The sequence below is a fragment of the Jaculus jaculus genome, chromosome 13, assembly GCF_020740685.1.
Source record: "Jaculus jaculus isolate mJacJac1 chromosome 13, mJacJac1.mat.Y.cur, whole genome shotgun sequence".
Taxonomy (NCBI): domain Eukaryota; kingdom Metazoa; phylum Chordata; class Mammalia; order Rodentia; family Dipodidae; genus Jaculus; species Jaculus jaculus.
The window spans coordinates 6,544,677-6,571,517 of NC_059114.1; the positions used below are offsets into that span (position 1 = coordinate 6,544,677).

The following is a 26,841-nucleotide window of genomic DNA, read 5'->3' on the forward strand; positions in this document are numbered from 1 at the left end:
TTTATCTACCCACTCCATATAACCATCCATCTTTTCATCTACTCATTCCACCAGTCCATCCATTTGTTTCTCCATTCATCCGTCTTTCCAAGTATCTGTCTATCTACCGGTCTACCCTCCTACCCATCTACTATTTCCTGAGGACTTGTTCTGTGCTAAGCCCTGTGAGAACTATCTAGAGCACTTGGATAAAGAAAGGCACACCCTCTTTCTTCCTCGTGTATGTAGTTCATGGTGTAATGGCCAGGGCAGACTTCACCACATTACCATTGAGAGCAGGTAGTACGTGGTTTGTAAAGCTGGGGATCCAGGAAGTAAAAATGAGCACGGTGCTGTGAATCCCGGCTGAGGTCGGTGATCAGAGGAGGCTCCCCAAGGCCATCGCTGGCACTAGGGTGGAACTCACTGAGGAGGAGCATGTCCCAGGCTCGTGCAGAGGGCTGGTGGTGCCTGTGAGAGGCTGAAAGGGGGCTAGTGAGGTGGGGGTGGCACGAAGTGGACTCAGTGAGGCCAAGAGGAGAGGGGCAGGCAAGGCTGTTTGATGCCTTATTTCATAGATAATGGGTGGCGCTGACAAGGTTGGTAGGGGCGAGACCAAAGGGTGAGGGGCAGCTGCATGTCACCCTGTCAGCTCCACCAGGGCAGGGCTGTCCTCAGTCTCTACATGGCTACCAGAGCTGAGGTGCAGAATGGGTCTCAGGAGGAATGAGGGTTCAGCACAGGGACAGAGCCAGGGGAGAGCGAGTAGAGACCTCCCCTCGAGGGGAGGTCTAGGGAAACATCCTGCCCTCGAAAGGCCCCCAAGACAGGTCTGAGCTGGGAATAGACTTCTACCAAAGACCCACTGTGACTATAATAATCTGTAGTGTCCCCAGTGTGACACCCACCATCACCTTCTCTCTTCTTTTTTTACTTTCTTCTATTTCACATGTCCTCAAACCGCCCATCCACCCATCACCCACCTCTGTCATCTTCACTGACAACATCGGTTCCTCCCTTTTCTGTCTCCTACCATTCTCTCTCTTTTTCCCTTTTGGGAAGGTGTGAGAGGTAGGGGATGCTGGAGGTGTGGGAGGCAGGGATGCTGGAGGTGTGGGAGGCAGGGATGCTGGGTAAGGTGTGAGGCAGCTTTAGGAAACAGCCATTGTTTCAGAAGCTCCAGTAACTGTCGAAGTGTGTGGCTGGGCAAGAAGGGATTATTAGGGGAGGGTCCCAGCAAAGCCTGTGGTCTTACAGTGACGTGTGTGCATGCGTGTGTCTCACCAGTCTGCTGCTGACATTGGACAAATTCAAGAACTACAGATCCAGCTGGAGGAAGCCAAGAAGGAGAAGCAGAAACTCCAAGAGCAGGTGGGTGCTCAGAGCCACCATGTTGTGAGGGAGGGAAAAGGGTCTATCGGCACCCTCAGGGGTCCATTCCTAGGAACCGTCACCCATGCAGTCTCTCCCCTGACTCTACTTGCATACTGGATGGACTGAGAATGCCTTCAGTATACAGACCGTCTCCCTCAGCCCTCCTGGCCCACTCCTGCCCCACACCCCGATGCCCTGTGCAGTGACCCTCATCTGTCACTCGGCACAGGCTTGTCTCCCTCTGAGCAATGGCTCTCAGGAAGAGAGGATGATGGGTAAGCAGAGACCGTGGACCTCTGTAATCTCTTCCTCCCAAGCCTCACTACCGGTAGGCTGCTGTGACCCATGAATTCCTCAGAGCTCTTCCAGAGCCAGTGTGCATGTCTGTGACCAGACCTCACCTCACATCCACGGGCACGGTGTCACAACAGCACGACAGAGACATGGGCAGTGCCAGCCGTTAGCTGGCTGCTGGTTACACACCGAGAGCCATTCTCCTTCAGTTCTCTCAGTGAAAGTTGAGTCCCTGAGGCTTGGGGAGAGGGTGGGGGGACAGGCAAGGTCAGGCGCAAGCAGGTGGTGTGTGCCCGGCTCTCAAACTATCCTTGCCTGGGTCTTTGGAAGCCAGAGCTGTTGCTCACAGACCAGCTTTGTCTCCCCGTCATGGCAGAGGAGGAGATAAAACCCTGGTCAAAAGTCTCTTTTTGAATTTGGAAGGCTCAAGAAGTGTCACCGCTGGGCACCTGCCACCCTGGAGCGGGGCTGGTGTAAGAGTCCAGTGTGTGTCTTCACCCGAAGCCCAGCAGCGCTGGCTTGTGCCAGGGTCTTGCATGAAGCAAAGGAGGCATCAGGGTGGTACGGACAGGCCATGTGGCTGGGTCCCGTCCATGTCTGTCCTGGGACTCAGGACCCATATGTGCCCCCAGCTTCAGGTGGCTCAGCTGCGCATCGAGTACTTAGAGAAGTCTACGGTGGATCGTGCCATCGTCAGCAGGCAGGAGGCAGTCATCTGTGACCTGGAAAACAAGACGGAGTTCCAGAAAGTTCAGATCAAGAGATTTGAGGTACCTGGGGACTTGTGAGGGCTGCTGGAGTGGAGCGAGCGCATGGGCGGGTACTCTCCATGTTCTACTTCCCGTGACTTGCTCAGGACAGACATGACACTGCCATCTTGGGTCCTTCCTGTCCCTCTTTCCTCCTTTGTTTTTCTGTTTCACATGTCCTTAAGCCACCTACCATGCATCCATCCATCCATCTTCCTCCTCCTTGGTCATCACCACCATCGGTTCCTCCCTCCCTCTTCTGTCTGTTCTTCCTCCTTTTCCTGCCATTCTTTCTTCACTTTCCTTCATCCCAGACCCTTTAATCCATGGGTCACATTCTTCTCATGTCTATTGACCTCTTATGTACCCAGCCCTCATTTTGAATAATTTATTTTGCACCTAGCATACAGACAGCCCTGCCTTAGGTGCATGGAAGACAGACGTTTTCAACAGAGAGCTATGTAGGGGGTAATATGAGCGAGGGGCATGAGATTGATAGGACGGAGCATTTAAGCGGGGGGTGGGGGAGGTTCTGGGGCAAGGATACTGGAATGGTAGGTAGGACCTTCATGGTCTAGGGTGGGGTTCAGAAAAGTCAAGCGACTTGCTCAATGTCAAGCCCGGAGCATCAGGGACAGGGGTTGATTGACACATGCTTGGCCCTCCACCCTTGGTCCGCACCCCAATGTCTCTGAGGTCACCTGGCTTTACCATAGTATGTCTGGACCATGGAAGCCTACAGCCCTCATTCTGAAACCCTTCCTCCCAACCCTCCCCTACCCCAACCAGGGGCATTTAGTTGTTAGTAAGGAGCAAATTAGTAAGTAGGAGAACGCAGAGAAATGCGTCTTGATCTTGACCTTGATTGACATTCACTGGTCCTCAGAAGAGCTCGAGGGATCATTTATGCAGGATGCTCCCCCAGACCTCCAGGAACTCCTCACTTGCTCTGTATCAGAGCACGCGCTGTACCAGGCTGCTTATTCCTTTACTCAGTTCTAACATCACCAAGTGACAGCACAGGAGATCGGAAATTAGGAACTAGCGTGGCGCGCTTATTCCCCCCCCCCCCCCCCCCCCCCCCCCCCCCCCCGGTCAGCGTTACCTGAGTGTAAGAGAGCCCCGGCCCTGGCCGCACAGCCACGGCACGTTGAAGACTCGGTGTGAGGACCCCTTCGCTTCTCCCGGTGCTTTTTGAAATGGATGGCTGATGAGGTCCCCTTTGTAAATCGTTTTTATTGAGGAATTTCTGTACATGTACATGATGCATATTTTGTTGATTTGTTCAAAGTAGGGTCTCACTCTATCGCGGGCTGATCTGGACCCCATTCTGTACTCCCAGGCTGGCCTCAAACTCATGGCCGTCCTCCTACCTCTGGCTCACGGATGTTGGGATTGAAGCTGAGCACCACTATGCCTAGGCCAATGTACTTTTTTCTTTCTTTATATATGAGAGAGAGAGAGAATATGGGCACACCAGGGCCTCTAGCCACTGCAAATGAACTCCAGACGCATGAGCCACCATGTGCATCTGACTTATATGGGTTCTGGAGAATCAAACCTGGATCCTCAGGCTTTGTAGGCAAGCACCTTAACCACTAAGCCATCTCTTCCTAATGTATTTTAATTATAATCCTCTACTACTGTCTTCTTTTGTCCCCTTCCTCATACCCTTCCACGGAACCCCTTCTTTCCAACTCGTCCTTCTTGTATTTTGATGTTTTTTGTTTGTTTGTTTGTTTGTTTGTCTTGTTTTTACAAGGCACAGTCTCACCCAGGCTGACCTGTAATTCACTGTGTAGTCTCAGGCTGGCCTTGAACTAACAGTGATCCTCCTATGTCGGCCTCCCAAGTGCTTCAACTAAAGATGTGCGTCATCATGCCCAACTTGATTTCTTTTAAAAAATTATTTATTTGAGCCGGGCGTGGTGGCTCATGCCTTTAATCCCAGCACTCAGGAGGCAGAGGTAGGAGGATCGCCGAGAGTTCGAGGCCACCCTGAGACTACATAGTGAATTCCAGGTCAGCCTGAGCCAGAGTGAGACCCTACCTCAAAAACACCAAAAAAAAAAAATTATTTATTTGAGAGAGAGAGGCAGAGGTAGAGATAGATAGATAGAGAGAGAGAGAGAGAGAGAGAGAGAGAGAGGGAGAGAGAGAGACAGAGAATGAGCATGCCAGGGCCTCCAGCCACTGCTCTTACATTCTTTTTGCCCTCTCTTACACAATATTCCTTGAGCCTCAGAGGGGGTGATAGAGATTTTCTTTAGCGCTGAGTACACAACAGTCACTTATTTCCAAACTTTAACGAGTCCTCAATCTCTCTAGTAGACAGCACCGTCTGCAGAAGGAGGGTTCTCTGACCAAATGCGAGAGCAGCTCTGGTCTACACGGGCTCCTTTTTATTGCGTCCTCTGCAGCCCCTCCAAGTCCTTTGTTCTCCCGTGGCCAGACATTGCCATTACCTCTGCGCTTGCCCCAGTATCTCCATGGTGCCGGGCTGTTCTCTTTGAATGGCCACGAGGGACCAAAAGATACAGCTTTCCAGGGGGAACCATGCAGTGTCTCAGGGCCCCCAGCAGGGGCTTGAAATAGTCACACGTGCTTGCGTACCTCCTGTATCAACACTCCATGGCGTGCCCACCAGGATCCACGGGCTCCTGGCTTGTTGGCCGATTAATGAATCCCAGCCCTTGGATTTGATCCCTGTAGCACTTGGGTCACTGAACACCTTTCTCATGATTGTTTCTTTAGAGCTTTGTGGGTAACCCCAGGAAAGGAAAAATATCATAAAGCATTAAGGCCAAGGAGTTCAAGAAATGATTTTATGGGGGCTGGAGAGATGGCTCCGCAATTAAGGCACTTGCCTGCAAACCCGAGTTTGATTCCCCAGTATCCCCATAAAGCCAGATGCACAAGGTGGCGCCTGATTATGGAGTTTGTTTGCAGTGGCTAGAGGTCCTGGTGTGCCCAGTCTCTCTCTGTCTCTCTCTCTCCCTGTGTCTTTCTCTCTCTCAAATAAGTAAATAATAAAATGAAAAATATTTTTATTTACTTATTTTCAAGGAGAGAGAACAAGAGACAATGGGTGGCATGCCAGGGCCTTTGTGCCACTGCAAACGAACTCCAGATGCATTCACCACGTGGTGCATCTGGCTTTCCTTGAGAGCTGGGGAATTGGACCTTAGTCGTGAGGCTTTTGCAGTCAAACACCTTTGACCACTGAGCCGTCTTTCCAGCCCAGAGTTTGAGTTTTCAAGTGAACCATTACTTGTGTAGCAGAAATGAGGATTCTTGAGATGACCACGTGGAACAAATGCACAAAATAGTAGGGGCCTGGCTGGGACAGGCTGCTTGATGCCTGTGGCCCCTCACTCTTTGCCCCTCTCAGGTCCTGGTCATCCGGCTTCGGGACAGTCTGATCAAGATGGGCGAGGAGCTGTCACAGGCCGCGATGTCGGAGGCCCAGCAGCGGGAGAACAGCCAGTATTACCAGAGGCGCCTGGCAGAGATGAAAGTGGAGATGGAGGAGTTGGTCCAGAGGGAGGCAGAGGCGAGCCGGAGGTGCATGGAGCTGGTGAGGCCCAGCCCCGTGTGGGCTCTTGTGTGGTGGAAGTTTACTGTTGGGTTAGAACTCTCTTTTTTTTGTTAGGGATATGGGGGAACACCTCCCCAATGGGAGAGAAACAGGGCTTGCCTTTTTGGACCTCTAGGGTGGGTCCCAAGTAGGGAGGATTTAAAAGGGGATGGGCTGAAAGACAATGTTGCCATTGGCTGCAAACCCTGGAGGTGGGGCCAGAACAGACCACTGGTGTTCACTGCTGGTGGACGGCTGTCATGCAGGTAGCTGGGCATCTTGACTTTTCTTCCCTGCCCAGTACATCGAACATGGAGGGCAGGGTGGCCTCGGGCAGCAGGGAAGGAACCCATATGTATTCGATGCGTCTGTCTTTCCCGGGTCCTCAGCATCCATCCTGTGCTCAGAGCACCCCAGAGTCAGGCATCCCCCCATCCCACGTGAACAGTAAAGAAACAGGGGCTTCTAACAGGAGCCCTGACTAGCGCATGGTCACGTCTGGTAACGTAGAGCTGCCCTGAGCTCGGAGCAGGAAAAAAAAAAAAAAAGAAAGAACACACAGGACCCAAGTGACGAGAGTCACTGTGTGTGGGAGCGTGACATGTTTCCTGTTCACATCCTCCTGTCAGCACAGCAGGTAGGTGTTATTGGTCTGTCTGCTACAATTATGGGGAAACTGAGGCACGAGGCCATCAGCTTGATGAAGGTATGCTCAGAGTGGCACATTTGCCGGTTCAACACCGTAGTCCATGCTGTTAGGAAGAGTCTCTCTTGTTTTTTGGTGCCTGGAGTGGATCATGAACCGTGTTTCTTTGTTCCCTGCCTGGTGGGGAATTTCGTCTGTCCGGACGTTGCATCGTTCTGAAAATGCTGCTGTCTCGCTGGGCTCACAGGGCATGTGAGGGTGTCTGTCTCAGGAACAGAGACGCCAAAGACTGCAGATTTATGCTTCTGTGGCTTGCAGGGAACTCCAGAACCTCCCCCTCCGACTTTGCCCACTGTCACAGAGTCTTCACTGAGAGACCTGCATCATGTCCAGGTGTGGCCCTGAGGTCTCTAAAACACAGTCGTTTTCCTCCTTCCCACTCCATCCTTTCCAGCTTGGTGACAGGTGACAGGCCTCCCCAGCTGTCTTCCTATAGCAAATATATTTCTTAGGCCTGACTGGCGCTTCCACCCTTGCCCTGGGGGAGAGAGAAGTACTCTTCCCTGGAATGGATGGGACGCCTTCCTCATCAATAGCTGCTTCCCATGACCCCTGCCCCTGGCACCAGCTGTGGCCGGAGGAGAGACTGCAGACCTCTCCCCGATTGGTTTCATCAGCTGCCGCACACATAGGCATGCTGGACTGGTCATATGGTTTTTGTTTTTTTTCTCTCTCTCTCTAACTCTCTCTTGCTCTGTCTCTTCTCTCCACTCTCCTTTCTCTGTCTCTGATCCCAGGACAGCATTCAGGTCTTTAGGGTCCCTCAAATCCGGAAGGGATGATACAGGCATAACTAGGGCACAGGGTTGGTTGGGTTCTAGAACATTTCCATATGGTGATTTTGCAGGGGGTTTCTCAGTGTACCTGAATGTTACCTTTGCCCTTCTTGGAGCTACCTTCTTGTCGCTGGGACAAAGCACCTGACCAAAAGCAGCTGGTGGGGGGAAAGTTTTTATTTTGGCTCACAGTCTTGAGGGGGAGCTCCATGATGGTGGGGGAGGAGGGGAAGTGTGGCATGAGCAGAGGCTGGACCTCACCTCTGCCCCAGCGGGTGGAAACCACAGCAGGAGAGTGAGCCCAGCTCTGGCCAGAGGGAGCCCCAAAGCCACCCCCAATAACACACCACCCCCAATAACACACCACCCCCAGCAAAGGGCCAAATTGCCACCAGCTGGGGAACAAACATTCAAAACACATGAGTTACTCCACTAGGACTCATGACCCTCCCAGCCATCGGTTTTGGGGGACCCCTGATTGAAACCATCACAGCACCACACCGTTAGTCTTAAGCGCAGTGACATGGTAGCTAAAAGCCAACCTGCCTGCTGAGAGCTATTTAAGAGTGGTGGAAGTCACTTGTGACCGTCTGAGGTGGGGGAGACGGGCCGACGGACCTGCTCCCCCACACGGCTTTCCGCACAAGCCTCCAATTCCTACATAACGCAGTAAGAAACGCGGTAGTAAATGTGTGATAAAATGAGGTGTACCTAGATACAGCCCTCTCAGGAAAGCAGAGCAACACAAAACTGCAAAACACGAGCTTGGGCGCGTGCCGGGGTGAGCGCTGCTCCCGCTGCCTGCCTGTGAGGGTGCACGCCCTCTGCGTTCTGGCGCGTGAGCTTCCTGTGGGCGTCACACCCAGTGACCGCAGAGGGTGTGTCTCTTTTGCAGAGCTTTGGAGGCCCCGAGTCTGAAATCAGGGAATCTGGTTGGGTCACTCTGAACGCTCAGTCCTTCCTTACCTTATCTCTCTTCTGATAAGAGCCTCCCTGGCCTGTGGCATCGAAGCCTCAGCCAAGACCTCCTTGTTCGCGCATCCTCCACGGTCCCTCTGCTCTTGGAAGGACAATCTCCACTGGCTTTAGAGCCCCTCCCCTCTGAGTGGAGCTTGGTCTGACTTTTTAAAAATTGTTTATTAATATACTTGAGAGGGAGGCAAATGAGAGAGAGAGAGAGAATGGGGGCATCAGGGCCTCCAGCCACCATAAACAGACTCCGCATGCATGTGTCACCTTGTGCTTCTGACTTATGTGGGTACTGGGGAATCGAACTTGGGTCCTTAGGCTTCACAGGCAAGTGCCTTAACCACTAAGCCATCTCTCCAGCCCCTTGGTCTGATCATTTTTAGAAAATTTATTTGTAAGCAAAGAGAGAGAGAGAGGAGGAGGGAGACAGAAAATGAGAGCACCAAGGGCCTCTTGTTACTTCAAATGAACTCCAGATGCATGCACCACTTTGTGCATCTGGCTTTATGTGGGGACTGGAGAATCGAACCCAGGCTGCAAGGTTTTGCAAGCAAGTGCTTTTAACTGCTGAGCCACCTCCACTGGCCAACTTGGGTTGATCTTGAGAGCGCCACCTCAGTGGCATCCAAAATAAACTCACCTCACTCTAATCTCATTCCAGAGGGGGAACATATGTCTGTTTGGTGGGTGTTAGAAGACATCTGGCACATTCCACAGTCTCCTTGGGGATCTTGGGGGGACGGCAAAGCGCAAAGGGACAGTGTGAGGCGAGCAGCCTGTATCGGCTGCTTTCACGTCTCTGTACCTAAGGAAGGAGAGGTTCGTTTTGGCTCAGGGTTTCAGATATTCCAGTCTACTATGGTGGAGAAGGGCATGGTGCCAGAGTGATTCAGTCTGAGGCAGTGGGAGCTTGTGCCTAGCCAGTGTCTGCACATGACATGAACCAGGAGCAGGAAGAAAGCCCCAGAACCAAGGGCAGGGTTAGCCTTCAAAGGCCCACCTCCAGTGATCTCCTGCAGCCAGCCACTGGGCCTCGCTTCCTAAAGACACCACAACCTTCAAAACAAGGCTACAAGCTGAGTACCAAGAGCCGGAGACCTGATCCTGTGGGGGGCCATTTTGCAGTTCAAACCACAACCCAGCCTCTTGCTGAAACCAGATGTTCCAAACTCACCCATCTGTCTTCTGCCCTCAACTATGCGCCTTGCCTTCACACCCCAGGAAGTTATCGCTGGGAGGACAGAGACGTCCCTGATGAATGGTTGTGTCTGTGTCTGCTTGGCACCAGCTCTGGGCTTGGGGACAGGCACTGGTGAGGAGGAGGATGAGCACGGCTAGGGTGTGTGAGGTCCCTGTGGTGTGGAAGCTTGTATCGTGGACACGTCAGGGGTCGGGAAATTAACTCACTGTCACAGATGCTGCCAGCTGCTGTGGCATCCTCGACTCTGCCTAGGTTTCTTGGGGCTCACCCATGTGGCCCGGTCAAGATCTATGACCACCCATCCTTGTACCTCCTCTCCCATTCCCGTAAGACAGGCAAAGCATCAGCAGAGCCATGCAAGAAGTCAGAGTCCTCTCGTTCACGGGGTATGTATTCGTAGAGTGTACTGTGGGCCAAGTCCCGTGCAGAGCCCAGCAGGCAGGCAGCAGGACCTGTCACTGTCTACCAGGACAGCCACTGTAGTTTGGACCCTATACCTCCTCATAGGCCTGTGTGTTGATGGCTTGGTGGCCAGCCTGTGGCACCGCTGGAAGGTAGTGAAACCTTGAAGTGGTGGGGCCTAGTAGAAGGAAGTTAGGTCACTGGATGTTACAGTCACCTTCTCACTGCTGAGACAAAACACCAAGCCAAAGACAGCATTTGAGGCCAAGGTTAGCGGATCACTGTGGGTTTGAGGCCAGCTTGAGACTCCATAGTGAACTCCAGGTCAGCCTGGGCTAGAGTGAGCCCCTACCTGAAAAAAAAAAACAAAAAAAACCCAGCAGATGGGAGGAAAGGGTTTATTTTGGCTTACAGTCTCCAGGGGAAGTTTTAGCATGACAGGAGAAGCATGGCAGAGCAGAGGCGGGGCATCACATCTTGCCACAGCAGCTGGCGGGCAGCAGCAAGGGTGAGCTGGGCTCCAGTGAGGGGGAAGCTGGGTCATAACACCCGTACGCTCACGCCCAGCAACACACCTCTTTCAGCAAGGCTCCACCTCTCAAATTGCCACCAGCTGGAGACCAGGCATTCAAAACCCACGGTGACATGGGGGACTATCTCATTCAAACTACCACACTGGCCATGTACCACTGAAAGAACTGTAGAGACCCAGGCCCCTTTTCTCTCTTTCTCTCTCTCTCTCTTTCTCTCTTTCATGGCTTCTGTGAGGAGAGCAGCTTCCCCTCTACCACACACTCTCACTAGGATGTCCTGGGCCACCACAGGCCCATGGTACCAGTGTCAAAGGACCACAGACTGAAATCTCTGGAACAGTGAGCTAAAATCAAACTTTCTTCTCATTAGCTGTTCTGTCACGGTAACAGAAGTCTGGCTGACTGTTACTAAGGCCACCGTTAATGGATTTCACACAAATGCAGTTTCCTCTATAATGAGAGCCCAGAGCGTTGATGGGAAAACCTCAGAGTCATGCGCCCTTGGCACTGTGTCTTTTTATCTCCTCCCTGCCATCTCCAGCACAAATCCATTCTTTAGGGGACAGCACTACCCTCTTCGTCTAACTTTTTTTTTTTAAATTAATATTTGAATCCTGCCCTGGAAGGAATAGAAGGAATGTCCTAACAGCACAGTCCAAGCATTCATTCATTCTCTCAAGGAATGTGTTCCTTGAGCTAATGCCTCAGCGACTTTGAACCTTAGCCCCAGCAGTGGAGAGTACGGAAGGGCAGAGGTGGAAGGTTTCCTGGAAGGGCAGCAGCGCCAGGAACAGCAGAGCTGGTATCTGTGACCTTGTGTGTCTAGCACGGAGATATTCCCGTGACACCTTGCTGTCCTTTCGACCCAACCCTGCTGACAAATGGCTTCTTTGAAAGAGACCAGGAAAGGTTCTGGCCCCCTGGGCCCGGTGAACACAAGAAAGATGTTGATGGATCTCCTGTCCGCGTCCTTTCCGCCCGTCCTCAGCCTGAGCCATTCGTCACTGCTGGTGTTGGTTTAAAGGGCTGCGGGCTGTGGCATGCCAATGATTTATCCCCTGGCTGGCTCACCGGCACATCCAGATCAGCATCAATTACCCCGCTGATAAAACGTCTCTGCCCAGAAAAAAAGAAAAAAGAAAAAGAAAAAGAAAAATGAGGTTTTGCCATTAATTTTAGTAAACGCACTATTCCTGGCGACTCTAGGCGCCATTACGGAGAATAGAATATTCTGTAACTAAATCACTCAAGCCGCTTTGCCGTTGGGCCCAGGAGACAGCTCATCCAGGAGCTGATAGCCCGTTGTTTTGTGATGGTCTCAGAGCCTGGGGGAGTGGTGGTGACCCTAGGACAGGAGATATAGTGAGACCTAGGGACACCGCGGTGCTGGTAACGAGAAGCCCACTTGCCACCTGTTTGCAGCGTCACATGCCTGTCATGGAAGCCGTGCCTCTTGGGTCTGCTCTACTGTGCCTTCCTGGCGGTGTTCCATGGAGCTGGGTGCTCTGATCACAGTCTCAGGGGACTTGTTGGGCGCCTCAGCTCACCAGTGGTGCAACTGGCTCGAAGGCCCTCCCACCCACCCAAGGTCATGGTCAGACCCGCTGATTTCAACCACTACCCACGTCGGTCCCCTCCTCCATCTTCCTTGTGCCCTGATTACAATTAGGCTGTGTCTCCTCGGAGCTCAGCTGCCATGGTTTGTATTGTCTCCACTCTTGCCGTATGCGCAGAGCTTTCTAGAAGGAATACGTGAGATTGTGTCACTTCTCCATGTCTGTCCACGGTGTTTAGCACAGATGAGCCCCTTCCTGAGGTCTTTGCAGACCTTGTAGTGCATCCTCTGTGGGACCCTAACACACTCACACGCTCTGCTCACACGCATCCTCTGTGGTCTCTACCTCAGCCGCACGCTCTGCTCACACGCATCCTCTTTTTCCTTAAGTAGAACTTTATTTTATTTTTATTTATTTATTGGAGAGAGGGAAAGAAGCAGAGAGAAAGAGAGAGAGAGAAGGGGCGTGTCAAGGCTTCCAGCCACTGTAAAGGAACTCCAGCTGCGTGTACTCTCTTGTGCATTTGGCTTACATGGGTCCTGGGGAATTGAACTGAGGTCCTTTGGCTTTGCAGGCAAATGCCTTAACCACTAAGCCATCTCTCCAGCCCCCCTTCTTCCTCCTCTTTGTCCTGCCTCATCGCCAGTTGTGCCAATTACAAATCACGATCCTCCTCCTGCCTCAGCACCCCATTCTGCCTCTGTTGCTCATCAAACTCTGTGGACTTGTGCTGGGAGGAGAGCAAGTATTGGTCTTCTTAACCGGTTAGAACAGTTACTGAAATAAAAATAAGGATAAAAGCAACAGGATGTCTTCAAATGAGGGAGGCCTGCTGTGTTCCAGGTCAGGAACAAGAAGCCTGGAATCCATTGTTGGCAGGACCACCTCCCTCTGAACATTCCAGGGGAGACACTTGGTTGCCGCCCGATATCTCGTGCTTCCGGTGTTCCTCGCTGGTGGCCACATTCTCTTATCTCTGTCTCTGTCCCCATATGGCTTCCTCCTCTCATCTATTGTCTCTGTGTCCTGTTCCTATAAGAGCACTGGTTATTGGATTTAGTGACACCCGTGTTAATTACTTTTCATGTCACTGTGACCAAAATGCCCAGTAGAACACCTTCACAAAGGGAGGATTATGCTTCCTCACAGTTTCATGGGGACCAGTCCACCATGGCGGGAACAGCATGCGGGAGAGATTGATTCAGTTCACATTGTGATGGGCCGGGAAGCAGAGAGCAAGTTGTGATGCATTTAGGGATACAGGACAGTATGACCCCATCAATTATTCCCAGTGACCTACTTCATCCAGCTGGATCCTGTCTCTTTCAATTTCCAAAAACTCCCACAGTAGCACCACCAGCTAGGGGGAACCACACATTCAGATCATGAACCTGTGGGAGACATTTGTATTCAAGCCATAGCACAGTCTCTTTCAGTCCCATTTCCTTAACTAGCCACGTCTAAGGAAAACCTTATTTCCACATACAGAACAGTGGCATTTCTAGCAGAACCCAACGCTAACCTGACTCACATCCTGAGGTTCCGAATACATATGAATTTTGGGGGTCAACCCTACACGTAGAATGAGAAAGAACACCAGACCTGGAGTCTGAACCCTTGGCATAGCTAAGTTAGTATTGGGGAACCTCTTGTGCCCCCTGTGCCATGGAGGGGTGTGACAGCCTGCCTTGTGTGGCTGTGAAGATGAAGTGATGTAAGGTACATTAAAATGCCCAGTGATTAGCTCAGAGGATGCCACTTTCTTCTTGTTCATTTGCTTTTCTGTTGCCTCTGACTTTCTCCTTCCATTCAGATGCGGTCAAAATTGCCCCAGTCCCACTTCCAAACCCCACTTTGTGCCCATGATGGTTTATGGTGATAAAAAAGCTAGTTTTTACCCCTCTCTGCATGTTGGGCTGTGAGTTAAACATTGGGTTCCTGCCCTTTAATTCTTATGACTAAAAGGACCCAGAGAGGGCAGGAGAGATGGCTTGACAGTTAAGCCACTTTCCTGCAAAGCCTAAGGACCCATGTTAGACTCTCCAGATCCCACATAAACCAGATGCACAAAGGTGAGGCAAGCGCAAGGTCACACATGCCCAATAGGTGGTGCAAGTGCCTGGAGTTCCATTGCAGTGGCTGAGACCCTGACACACCAATTCTCTCTCTCTTTCTCTAAAAGCAATTAAAAAAAAAAAAAAACAAAAAAACAAAGAGCCAAGAGATAGAGAGGTGAAGCAGGATTTTTCTAAAGCCATATTCTCAATGTGTGGCAGAGTTAGTTGAACCTAGTTCTGACCTATTCAAAGCCCCTTACTCATCCTTTTAGGCTCATGGTATCAATCCTTCAGGTACACTTCAGAAATTATTCATAAAAAGTTATTCCTTTTGATTGTGCAAATGAGGGTTTCTCAAGCCTTGACACTAATTCTCTATAGTAGTGGTGGAGGAGGGCCAGTGTGGTGCTCACTAATATCTTTAATGGCATCCCTGTCCTTTTCATTTATTTATTTATTTATTTATTTATTTATTTATTTATTTATTTATTTATTTGAGAGCGACAGACACAGAGAGAAAGACAGGTAGAGGGAGAGAGAGAGAATGGGCGCGCCAGGGCTTCCAGCCTCTGCAAACGAACTCCAGACGCGTGCGCCCCCTTGTGCATCTGGCTAACGTGGGTCCTGGGGAACTGAGCCTCGAACCGGGGTCCTTAGGCTTCACAGGCAAGCGCTTAACCGCTATGCCATCTCTCCAGCCCCATCCCTGTCCTTTTATCTGCCAGTTGCAAGCAACACTCCTGTCCCTGTTGTCACGATCAGAAAACGTGTCCACACGTTATGAAGTGTCCTCCCTGGCCAAGAACCCCTGGTCTGATCAAATCCTCCCAGGAACTTTGCCTATGTCACTCCCCATTTTACACATGAGTCAGCTGAGGCTTGGGGAGGTGGGAGCAAAGTACCCCAGGTCACAAGGCAACTGGAGAGGGGCACCCAAGGAGGAGCGAGAGGTGGGAGAAGCTACTCCTCGGCACCATCTCCGCGGAAAGGGAACAGTAGCGTTTCTTAGCAGAACCCGCCGCTAACCTTTCCGAGACCCAGAGACGGCTTCACGCAGAATTCAATTCCAAGTGGAATTGAAGGCCTCGCTGCAGACTGTGTACTTTTAATAATGTTTAAATAAAATATGGGAGCATGGGTGTGATCTCCTCCCCACGTCTGGCTTGTCAGCGCCCGGGCAAGGTCATAAATAGTTAATAGACAACCACTTATGGCTCTACTTCTGTTAAATCCAGGATCAATTATGCATGCTTCATGAATTATGTATTCACTCTTACTTTGGGGGTGTATTTTCCATCCTCAGAAGGGAAAACTGAAAAGAGAGGTGAGTTCTGAAGCCAGTAAGGGACTAGTTCCCAGGGTCCTGGGCCTTCCCTGGCACTGGTCAGTTTGTCTGTAAAGAAAAAGCCTTCCCTGGGTGTGATGGAACATGTACATAAATCTGGATCTCAGAGCCCTCCAATAGACCATCAGGAAAAGAGCTGAGGCCAGTGTTGTGCTAATAAATACTCAGCCACTGGCTCTTGGGGACAGGTGCATCCCTGGCTTCTTGTGGCTGCCAGTTGCTGTGGTATAAAGCTTCCCATCGTTGCTGGCAGTACAGTGTCCTAAACAGAGAACTGGGAAGGCAGAGTTATGAAGACACCAGTCATACATCATTTCTGCCCTTCAGGGAAAACAGGCATAGTCCTGAAAAGTGTAGATTTGGTAAAAGATTAGCAAAATAATCGGGAAGCATGAGAATATCGTCTTCATTTTAAAAAAATGGGGCTGGAGAGATGGCTTAGTAGTTAAGGCACTTGCCTGTGAAGACTGAGGACCCATGTTCAACTCCCCAGATCCCACATAAGCCAGACAGATGCACAAGGTGACGCATGTGCAAGGTTGTGCATGTGCACAAGGTGGTGTACACATCTGGACTTCAATTACAGTGGCTGGAGGCACAGGTGTTCCAGTTCTCTCTCTCATTCATTTGTTCTCTCACTTTAGAAAAAAATTCTTAATTTGAGAGAGAGAATGCATGTATGGGCATGCCATGGCTTTCTGCCACTGCAAGTGAACTCCAGATGCAAGCACCCCTTTGTGCATCTGGTTTTATGTGGGGACTGGGTTTTTTTGTTTGTTTGTTTATTTTTATTTATTTGAGAGCAACAGAGAGAGAAAGAGGGAGAGAGAGAGGGAATGGGCATGCCAAGGCCTCCAGCCACTGCAAACGAACTTCAGATGAGTGTGCCCCCTTGTACATCTGGATAACATGGGTCCTGGGGAATCGAGCCTTGAACCGGGGTCCTTAGGCTTCACAGGCAAGCGCTTAGCAGCTAAGCCATCTCTCCAGACCGGGACTGGGTTTTATGTGGGACTGCCCTCATCTTCATTTGTAATATAATTGTCAGTTCCTATCATTTAATTTTAATCGTAGCTATCTTTGAGGACTAGCTTGCAAAATTCCTGACAATTTAATAATGAGCTGCTTTAAAACAGACTTTGGCTTGGAGCCTCCTTGGAGGGAGAAGGGGCTGTCTATGGAGAGGGGCCCATGGTTGGGTTAGAAGCCCATTGGTAGGATGGGAGGAGACATAAATTGAAGTCAGAAGACTCTTAAATCACATCTCACCACTCATTTTAAAAGCAATATTGGGGGTTGGGGGAGATAGCTTAGTGGTTAAGGCACTTGCCTGCAAGTCAAAGGACCCAGGTTCAATTTCCAGGACCCACGTAAGCCAGATGCGCAAGATGGAGCGTGCATCTGGAGTTCATTTGCAGCAGCTAGAGGCCCTGACATGCCCAATTCTTTCTCTACCTCTTTCTCTCTCCCTCTGTCTCTCTCTCTCTCAAATACATAAATAAAAATAAAAGATGTATTTAAAAGCAAAATTGGGCTGGGGAGATGGCTCAGTGGTTAAAGGCACTTGCTTGCAAAGTCTGCTGGCCTGGGTTTGATTTCCCCACTACCCACGTAAAGCCAGACACACAAAGTGGTATGTGCATCTGGAGTTCATTTTTAGCAGCAAGAGGCCCTGGCACATCCATACTCACTCTCTCTCAATTTGTTTTTTAAAGCAGGATTATTTCCCTAGCAGATCTGGGTCCTATTGTCCTGTAAAATTAGTACAATCTTATCAACCAAAAAACAACCAAAACTAAGCTCTAATTGTCCATAACAGAGAATGGAATTCTGCCGCCTCCATATGTCCTCCTCCCTGCCTTCCGCCTTACCACAGTAAAGCTCATCCACTAGGAGCCTTGAGGAGCCCAGTGCCAGAGTCTGTTTGGTTTTCGAAAGTGTTTTCATTTCTTTGTTTTGCTTTTTATACCCATGTGCTCCGCGCTTAGCTGAGAGCAGATCCCCCCACCCCAACCAAGGCTTGCCCCCAGCATTCTCTCAACCCAGAGTTAAGGGGTTCATTTTACAAAGCTCCGAGCATTTTCTGCTTGCAAATGGCTCTGAACTTGAGCTCATAAAGATGAATTATTTCAGCTGGGAAGTGAGGTATTTAAAAAGTCATTCCATATGGAGGGCATTTGGGGCCACAAGCTGGGTGTAAATAACATTCTTTATGGCTCCCCTGACAGGGAGACCATTCTCCTAATTACTGCCCCGTTATCTCAGCGCCATCCCCAACAGCCCAACACGTTTATAAACTTCACTTACGCGGATGGATCGCATCAACTCCCCACCCTCCACAGCCTCCTGCATGCTAAGCACGGTCAGGGCGCCCTGGGCATTTCCATCGTTGTCCTCCTGTTATCCCCTGACCCCACAATTCCTGTACCAAAGAAACTTGGTCCTGAGAAAGGGACTTGAGCCCTGGTTCTACCAGCATGTTTCTGAAATGGATTTCTTCCGAATGGTCTTTATCCCCACATTGGATGTGTGCTTCCCTATCCAAGAGGTGTTGGCATCTAATGAAATGAGTTTCTCCACGCCTGCCTCTGAGATGAGATGAGCCAGCCTGATAATAAAAATCTATTACTGAAAGCCTACCTAGGAATAATTGGGTCTATTACTCCCCGGCTTGTGGCTTTTGTTTCTGCATTGGAAGTGGCTCTCCAGCAATTAATCAGAATTTAAAGTCACTAATACCGATTACAAACAGGGCACTCGGGCTCAGCAAGACAAACAGGAGCAGATAGTCATTGTGTCCCCTGAGACTTCATCTACAGCACTGTGACACTTGCCTGAAGTCAAAGGAATTTAACCTCACCATGTTAATTACTTAAGACACAGGGCACACAGGGGAGGGAGGTATTGATTGAATACTGTAGGTGTACATTAAATTATTCAAATAAATCCCACTGAAATTGTTGAGATGAGATTAGGTTTTATATCACTGCATGTCAGGGAAACCTGGAAGGTTGATCATCAGATGGCCCCAAGGAGATCCAGGCTCTTGAATACATTCGCAAACTGTAATTCAATTTAAAGGGTAGTGCCTCTCTTTCTGGTGACTTATTTTGGGGGATGGACCAGTCTTAAACAATGAGAAGAGATGAAGCAAGAAATGTTTTAAAATATTCTTATTTGTTTGAGGGAAAGAAAGAGGAGAGGGAGAGAGATGGGCAGACAGCCAGAGTGTGGGCACACCAAGAGAAGCGAACTCAAGATGCATGGGCCACTTTGTGCATCTGGCTTGATGTGGGCACTGGAGAATTAATTGAACTCAGGCTTGCCAGACTTGCAAGAAAACGCCTTTAGCCGCTGACCCGTCTTTCCACCCTACAAAATTGATTTTAATGGGGAGATTGTGGGCTTGGATTGGGAAACATATCGAGTGGGGGAAGATGAGTGGATTTGTCAAAGTTAGGGGGATTTCAGTTATAAGAAAACCCACAGAACTCAGACTGAATTATGCCAAGGAAGCTCCCTTCGGGAGCTCAGGTAGTAAAGAAATTTGTTGGCCTCTGGTTTCACATCCAGTGGACTTTGGGGACTTGAGTGATGCCCCAAAGGTTAGTCCACTGTGCTGGGGTCAGTTGGCACTAGCTTGCCAGGGCTCACTGCACACACAGCTCTGCCCGGTTCCTCAGCAGCATCCCAGCAGTAGCTTGACGCTGGTCGCCGTGGGAGTGCCCACATACGCTACAAGCAGGGCTTCCAGAAACAGAAACAGGCTCCAACATTTCTCAGCACAAGTCCTGGCTAACTTCTCTCCCCACCGTGTGGTGTGGGTGGTCATTCTGATAGACAGGCTTCCCATGTTGGTGGCCAAGCTGAGAAATAAACAGTCCGGCAGCCTCTCCGGGAACCTTCCTACTCCACTGATCAGCCAAACACCCACAAAAGGAACCTCACTGCTTTGGTTTGGTTCTGCGTGGGTTCCTTGCCAACCCCTAAACTGCGCCCTGACACCTGCAAGATGTCCTTGCTGATTGGACAGTTCTAGGAGGTGTGTCCTGCCTGGAATGTCAGTGAAGAGTTAACTCGTAACTACATGGATTGAAATAGTTTCCATAGGTGCTGGAATGTGGGTGTCAGAAGCAGGTGGGGTGGTTTCTAGGATGGAGAAATGCCCACTGTGGAGGACATGGCTGTGGCCCTGGGTCTTGTTGGGATTCCTGGTGATTAGATCTCATCTCTGCTTGTTTTTTTTTTTTGTTTTTTTTTTTAAAGATTTATTTATTTGTTTGAGGCAGAGAAAGAGAGAGAGAATGGGTGCACCAGGGCCTCCAGCTACTGCAAACAAACTCCAGATGCATTGCCACCAGGTGCAACTGGCTTACATGGGACCTGGAGAATCGAACCTGGGTCCTTAGGCTTCACAGGCATGTGCCTTAACCACTAAGCCGTCTCTCCAGCCCTCTGATTGTTTTTAATCTCCTGCTTGAATCCTCCTTCCTCTTCTTTATAGCTTTTCTGTTGTTATTCCTTCTGCTGGGATGGGGAGGGGGGAGGGGAGGCCTGGTTTTCCCTTGTGGCTCCTCAAGGCTGTAGCTGGCTTACTGTTCTGTGACAAATGTGCATTGACTCCAGATAGGGCAGTACCAGGAGACTAAAGACATGGTCCCACCACTGAGCCCAGCTGGGTAAAAGCAGTGAGCTTACTGGTGTTGTGGGAGCGTGGGTGAGGGGTTACTTACAGGAGCGTGGGTGAGGGGTTACTTACAGGAGCGTGGGTGAGGGTTACTTACAGGAGCGTGGGTGAGGGGTTACTTACAGGAGCGTGGGTGAGGGTTACTTACAGGAGCGTGGGTGAGGGTTACTTACAGGAGCGTGGGTGAGGGTTACTTACAGGAGCGTGGGTGAGGGGTTACTTACAGGAGCGTGGGTGAGGGGTTACTTACAGGAGCGTGGGTGAGGGGTTACTTACAGGAGCGTGGGTGAGGGTTACTTACAGGAGCGTGGGTGAGGGTTACTTACAGGAGCGTGGGTGAGGGTTACTTACAGGAGCGTGGGTGAGGGGTTACTTACAGGAGCGTGGGTGAGGGTTACTTACAGGAGCGTGGGTGAGGGTTACTTACAGGAGCGTGGGTGAGGGGTTACTTACAGGAGCGTGGGTGAGGGTTACTTACAGGAGCGTGGGTGAGGGGTTACTTACAGGAGCGTGGGTGAGGGTTACTTACAGGAGCGTGGGTGAGGGTTACTTACAGGAGCGTGGGTGAGGGTTACTTACAGGAGCGTGGGTGAGGGGTTACTTACAGGAGCGTGGGTGAGGGTTACTTACAGGAGCGTGGGTGAGGGGTTACTTACAGGAGCGTGGGTGAGGGTTACTTACAGGAGCGTGGGTGAGGGGTTACTTACAGGAGCGTGGGTGAGGGTTACTTACAGGAGCGTGGGTGTTTCAAAGGCATCACTGAAAAAGCCCGCCCAAGCATGCGTGAGAACTCACCGAAGAGCCGTGTTTCTGGTGCTCTCTGCACACCTTGCAGGCTGATCCACCAAAGGGTCTCCTCTCCCGGCAGTGGTTTGCCGATTTTGTAACCTTCCGAGGAGTGGGGGTTCTTGCGATTCTTGTAATTTTACGAGTTGTCTGAGCTTGGTGAGTTTTATGAAATTTGTGAGACGTTAGGCTTCATTCATTCCAGCCTCATGAGCCCCCGGGCCCCCTTCAGTAGAGCTTGCTTCTAAGCAGAGGAGATAGCAACACGGCCCTCACCTAGCCAGAGCAGCTTCTTAAAGCCAGGAGGTCTGATTGGAGCCCCACTTCTGCCGCAACCCACCGTTTGACTGTGGGCATACCTCTTTACTTGATGGACTTTCTTTCTCCTTCTGAAGTGTGAACCTGGCAATCCCAGAGGCTCCTTCTCCTGAGATGCTGAACCAAGCCAGAGCGACTTGGTTATGAGCTAAAGGCTTTGGGCAAGTCTCCAAGACTCAGTTGTCATGATAGCCGCCTCCTTTAGAACAAGCAGGCTCCTACACCAAGACCCATGTGCAAGGCTCAGAACTGCAAACCCTAAGGCCCAAGGTGTTGCCACCTCAACTCATATCTTGTCTAAGCTCCGACTGGCAGAAATGCTACCTCTGCTCATGTGACTTGGGATTAGGGAAATGGCTCCTTGGGTAGCACCAGCCCCATTCTTCCAATTCCATCCCAGGTCCCATGTCTACCTGGCCCACAGCTGGGTGCTAGATGGATTCCCTTGTCCTTGGAGAGACACTCCCTCACTTGTCTCCTCTGGGATGTAGCAGGAAGTTGTCCACAATGACCAAGGTCTGTTTGCTTTTCTTCAAAAGTAGCCAAACTCTCATTTGTTCACTGGGTCATAATTTTACTTTTTAAAAAAATTACTTATTTTTAAGGGAGAGAGAGAGAGAGAGAGAGAGAGAGAGAGAAAATGGACATGCCAGGGTATCTTGCCATAGCAAATGGATTCCAGATGCATGTGCCACTTTGTGCATATGGCTTTACATGGGTACTGGGGAATCAAACATGTGTCATTAGACTTTGCAGGCAAGAGCCTTAACTGCTAAGCCACCTCTACAACGATTTTCTTTATAAAATATCTATCTATCTAGTAGCAGAGAGAGAGAAGAGAGAAAGAGAGAAAATGGGTTTGCCAGGATCTCTTGCCACTGCAAATGAACTCCAGACACATGTATCATTTTGTCCAACTGGCTTTACATGGGTATGGGAGGAATCAAACCCGGGGCATCAGGTTTTGCAAGCAAGCATATTTAACAACTGAACCATCTCCCTAACCAGCTTTATATTACTTTTAACTGATACGGGATCCTTCTGTATGCTTATGGGGTATAATGTGACATTTCAACACATTTTATTGTGAGATGATCAAATCTGGCTAATGAAATATTTATGTCACTTCAAACATTAGTTATTCCTTTGTGGAGAGAGCATTTAAAAATCTCATCTTTTGTTTATCTGGGAATGCACGAGGGTATGAACTAGAGTCGTCTTGCTGTGCAGCAGACCAGACCAGCACATTCTTCCTGCCTACTCAGCACTTTCTGCCTGCTAACCAGCACCTCCTCTGGGGTCTTTGTGGTGTAAGGACGAATACCTCTGCTCTGCAATGCACCCTGTAAATCTGTGGGTCTGGTGAAGATGTGATGGTGAGAAGTTCTCACCTGCTCTCTCACCCTTGCCCTAAGACAGAGCCATGAAACACAGCTTGACCTGCCCGGTGTGGTGGTGCGTGCTTTGAATCCCAGTACTTGGAGGCAGAAGTAGGGGGTTCGCAATGAGTTTGAGGCCACCCTGACACTCCAGAGTGAATTCTAGGCCAGCCTGGGCTGGGCTAGAGTGAGACCCTACCTTGAAAAACCAAAAAAAAAAAAAAAAAAAAAAAAAAAAACAAAAACACACACACAAAAAAAACAACCGGGCGTGGTGGCACATGCCTTTAATCCCAGCCCTCAGGAGGCAGAGGTAGGAGAATCAAAATGAGTTCGAGGCCACCCTGAGACTATCTAGTGAATTCCAGGCCAGCCTGGGCTAGAGTGAGACCCTACCTTGAAAAACAAAAACAAAAAAGCAGGGCTGGAGAGACAGCTTAGTGGTTAAGGCACTTGCTTATTCTACTCTCCAGATCCCACGTAAGCCAGACACACAGAGGTGAGGCAAGTGCAAGGTTGCATGTGCCCACTAGGTGGCACAAGCATCTGGAGTTTGATTGCAGTGCTGAGGCCCTGGAGTGATAATTCTCTCTGCCTCTGTTCTCTGTCTGTCTCTACAAAAACAAACAAAAACCAGCCTGATAACCTATCTCCAGGTGTGGCCTTCTCCGAACTTGTGACAATAAAGTTTTATTGGAACATAGTTGTAGTCATTAACATGTCACCTGTGGCTGCTTCCCCAGTGAGTGTTCATGACAGAGACCATTTAGCTCATACACCTTTACTCTAGAACATCGCTCAGCACATAGCAGACACAAGAATATCTGTGGAGAGAAGCACCTGCCAGGACAAACGGACCGCAGGGAGCGAGGAGGCCCAGACACAGATTTCTGTCCTGTTGCCTCCTCCTTGCGTGACTTTGGTCCTACACTTGCCTACTGTGTCTCTCAGTTAGAAGATGAGGAAGATCCTGCAGTGCCTTCATAGCATGTGGGAGAAATGGTGCCTGCAAATGTCTGTCTAGTGTCTAGCAGAGGAAGCTCAAGGCTGTCGGTGTGGTCACCATCATCGTGGCCAACTCCATCCACTTTGTCACCATCATTAAGTGGAAACTTCACCACCATGACTCCCATCAATACCATCTTTTTTTTTTTTTTTTCTGAAGCAGGGTCTTATGAGCCCAGGCTGGCCTCAAATTTACTATGTAACCTAGGCTGGCCTTGAACTCCTCATTCTCCTGCCTCTGCCTCCCAAGTGCTGGGATTATAAGTGTGTGTTCAGCACCATGCCATCCCATCATTACTGTTATCATGATTAAGTCATCACGGCCACCACCATCATCATTATTACCACAGACAAGGATGACACCAAAATCACAGCACACCCCAGAGCCTCCCGGGACGGGCAAGCTCCGAGCTCCAGAGCAGGCTCAAGCCTCGGCTGCTGTTACCTCATTTCCAATCTGACAATTCTAGAAACGATGCCATCAAATGCCATGCCCCCACCCTCCACCACCTGCGGGCGCACAGACTGCTCATCCTTCGTCCAGTGTCCCGGGCTCTCTCACTTGGACTGGATGCCCTTCCCCAGCCTCTGCCTTGGCTGCGTGCCAGGTAAATGACTCGGAGCCCAGCCTGCCATGTGGCACCTCGACCGCCCACTTGGATCCTTAGAATCAACACATTCATTTTCCTAACAGCATTCTCCCCTTCTCCACCTTGCGAAGTTTTCAAATGGAAGAAGCAAGACACAGCAAGTGACATCTGTCCTGGCTCAGACACAGCTGATCCCCAACCAGCTGGGCGCAGCGCTCCCGTCTCCCATGGGCTTATGGAAGGGGGTGCCACATTGATGCCCTTATAAAACTGTGGTTTTAGAGACCAAGAGTCCTGTTGGAGAGACAGGCCAGTAAACAAACTCTCCTGGGGAATCCTTCAGACTCCCACTTGTGTGAGCTATTGCGAGCTAAGGAAGAGGGGAAAAGAAGGCTGATGTCATGTCTCAGCAAACAAGAGAAGAAAATAAGATGGCTTTCATCTCTTTCCAGTTGCCTACTTCACCAGATCCTGGTAACAGCAGGAGGCTCCATTTCAAGGCTCGGCAAAGATTTTCTATAAGGGCCATGTAGCAAAAAACAAACCAACCACCACCACCAACAACAACAACCAAAAAAAAAAAAAAACAGAATCATCCACGGACAGTGGGGGAGTGAGTGTACTTGTGTTCCAATAAAACTTTATTGACAAAAACACAACAGCCTGGCTTTGAACCCCCCCTCCCCCCCGCCTCTTGCTTGCAGACTCCCACTCCACAGAGCTGGACTAAAATCCTCTCTGGAGCTCTTGCAGACTGTCACTTGATGGCAAGCCACCTGTCCCCTCTTAGTTTCAGTCACCTCGCCCGTGAAGTGGATTTTGTAAGGCGGACAGGAGATGAAAGGAATGCTTCGCACCCATGGTGGAGGAATGAGAGCTCACCCTGGTACCTTCCCTCACGCACCCCTGCTGAAAACACGGAGTAAACCCAGTGAGGAGAGCTGCATGCCCTCCTGCGGCCCCAGCCGTGGCTGCAGCCCATGGAAGCCAGTCTTTTTGTTGTTCATTTGAAAGTCAAGCTGCTCTGAATTTCTCAAGGATGACTTAAAAAAAAAAACTATTTTAGCCAGGCGCGGTGGTACATTCCTTTAATCTCAGTACTTGGGAGGCAGAAGCAGAAGGATCGCCATGAGTTCGAGGTCACTGTGATTACAGAGTGCATTCCAGGTTAACTTGAACTACAGTGGGACCCTACCTCAATCCCCCCAAAATTATTTATTTATTTGAGAGAAAAAGGCAGAGAGAAAGAGAGAGAGAATGGGCTCACTTTGGCCTCTAGCCACTGCAAACGAACTCCAGACCCATGTGCCACCTTGTGCATCCGATGTTACATGGATCCTAGGGAATTGAACCCCCATCCTTAGGCTTTGCAGGCAAGTTCCTTAACCACTGAACTATCTCTACAGTCCAAGGATGGCCTTTTCTTCATCAGTTTTTACCAGTCCTGTCTTGTACCAAGGTACTCCCTCATCTTTCTCTCATTCCTCCTCATCTTCATCCCATTTCATGACAGCGGTATAGAAGCATCTGGAAACCTGTGAGCACATGACGATCAGCTTTCTATGCACTTTCATTGTTAGAGTGAGTAACTCACAATGTCATTTAACTTTCTGCCAACCCAGATGACTGCATCTGCCAGCCAAGGACCCTGCAAGTCCAATACAATGATTAGATTTGCACTCTTACTGGTCTGATTTTCATACAGGAAGAAACTGGGGACCATTCAAAGTTTTGTGTGGTGCTGCCTTAAAGCTAAGAGGGATTTAATGGAGCAGGGAGCAGGGACAATGAGTTTCTTCCCAAGAAACCTGCAAACCGAACTCTGATAGTGTGTTTTTTTTTGAGGGGGGAGATGGGGTCTCATGTTTGTTAGGGCTTTAGCCAGAGGCTAATCTTAAGTTGGGTTATTGGTAACTGGTTTTTACTTAGTGTTTATATCACAGCCTATCAGGTTATTGAAGTCTTCCAAACTGATTTTTTTTGTTTTTATTTTTGCAGTTTTATTATTTATTTGCAAGGAGAGAGAGGTGAGGATGGGCATTTTGGGGACCTCTGCTCTTCCCTACAAATGAACTCTGGACACATGCACCACTTTGTGCCTTTGGCTTCATGTGGTTACTGGGGAGTCAGACCCAGACTATCAGGCTTTGCAAGCAAGCATCTTTAACTACCAAGGCGTCTCTCCAGCCCCTCAAATTAATTTTTGACCTTGATGTAAAAGAGTATTTGGAGGGCTGGAGAGATGGCTTAGCGCTTATGGCACTTGCCTGCACGGTCTAAGACCAAGGTTTGACTTCCCAGTACCCACTTACGCCAGATACATACATCTGGAGTTTGCTTGCAGTGGCTGGAGGCCCTGGCATGCCCATTCTCTCTCTCGCTGTCTCTCTCTATCAGCCTCTCTCTCTCTCTCTCTCTCTCTCTCTCTCTCTCTCTCTCTCTCTTTCTCTGTCTCATAAATAAATAACAACAACAAAAAGGGTATTGGGAAGCCAGAATGAAGACTCGGCCTTCCTCATAAGAGACCATGAGGTTGATTTGCGCTCTCAGGAGGGGGC

At 49.9% G+C, this 26,841-nt stretch overlaps 1 protein-coding gene across 1 annotated transcript in view; it reads left to right on the top strand.

The window, feature by feature from the left end:
• The window catches only part of Myo18b (myosin XVIIIB), a 240,474-nt gene that overhangs the window by 165,710 nt on the left and 47,923 nt on the right, over window positions 1-26,841 (top strand). Inside the window, exons 37-39 of the mRNA XM_045132589.1 lie at window positions 1,267-1,350; window positions 2,280-2,417; window positions 5,788-5,973. Of these exons, the coding sequence (XP_044988524.1) occupies window positions 1,267-1,350; window positions 2,280-2,417; window positions 5,788-5,973 (408 nt within the window). The remainder of the gene's footprint in view (window positions 1-1,266; window positions 1,351-2,279; window positions 2,418-5,787; window positions 5,974-26,841) is intronic.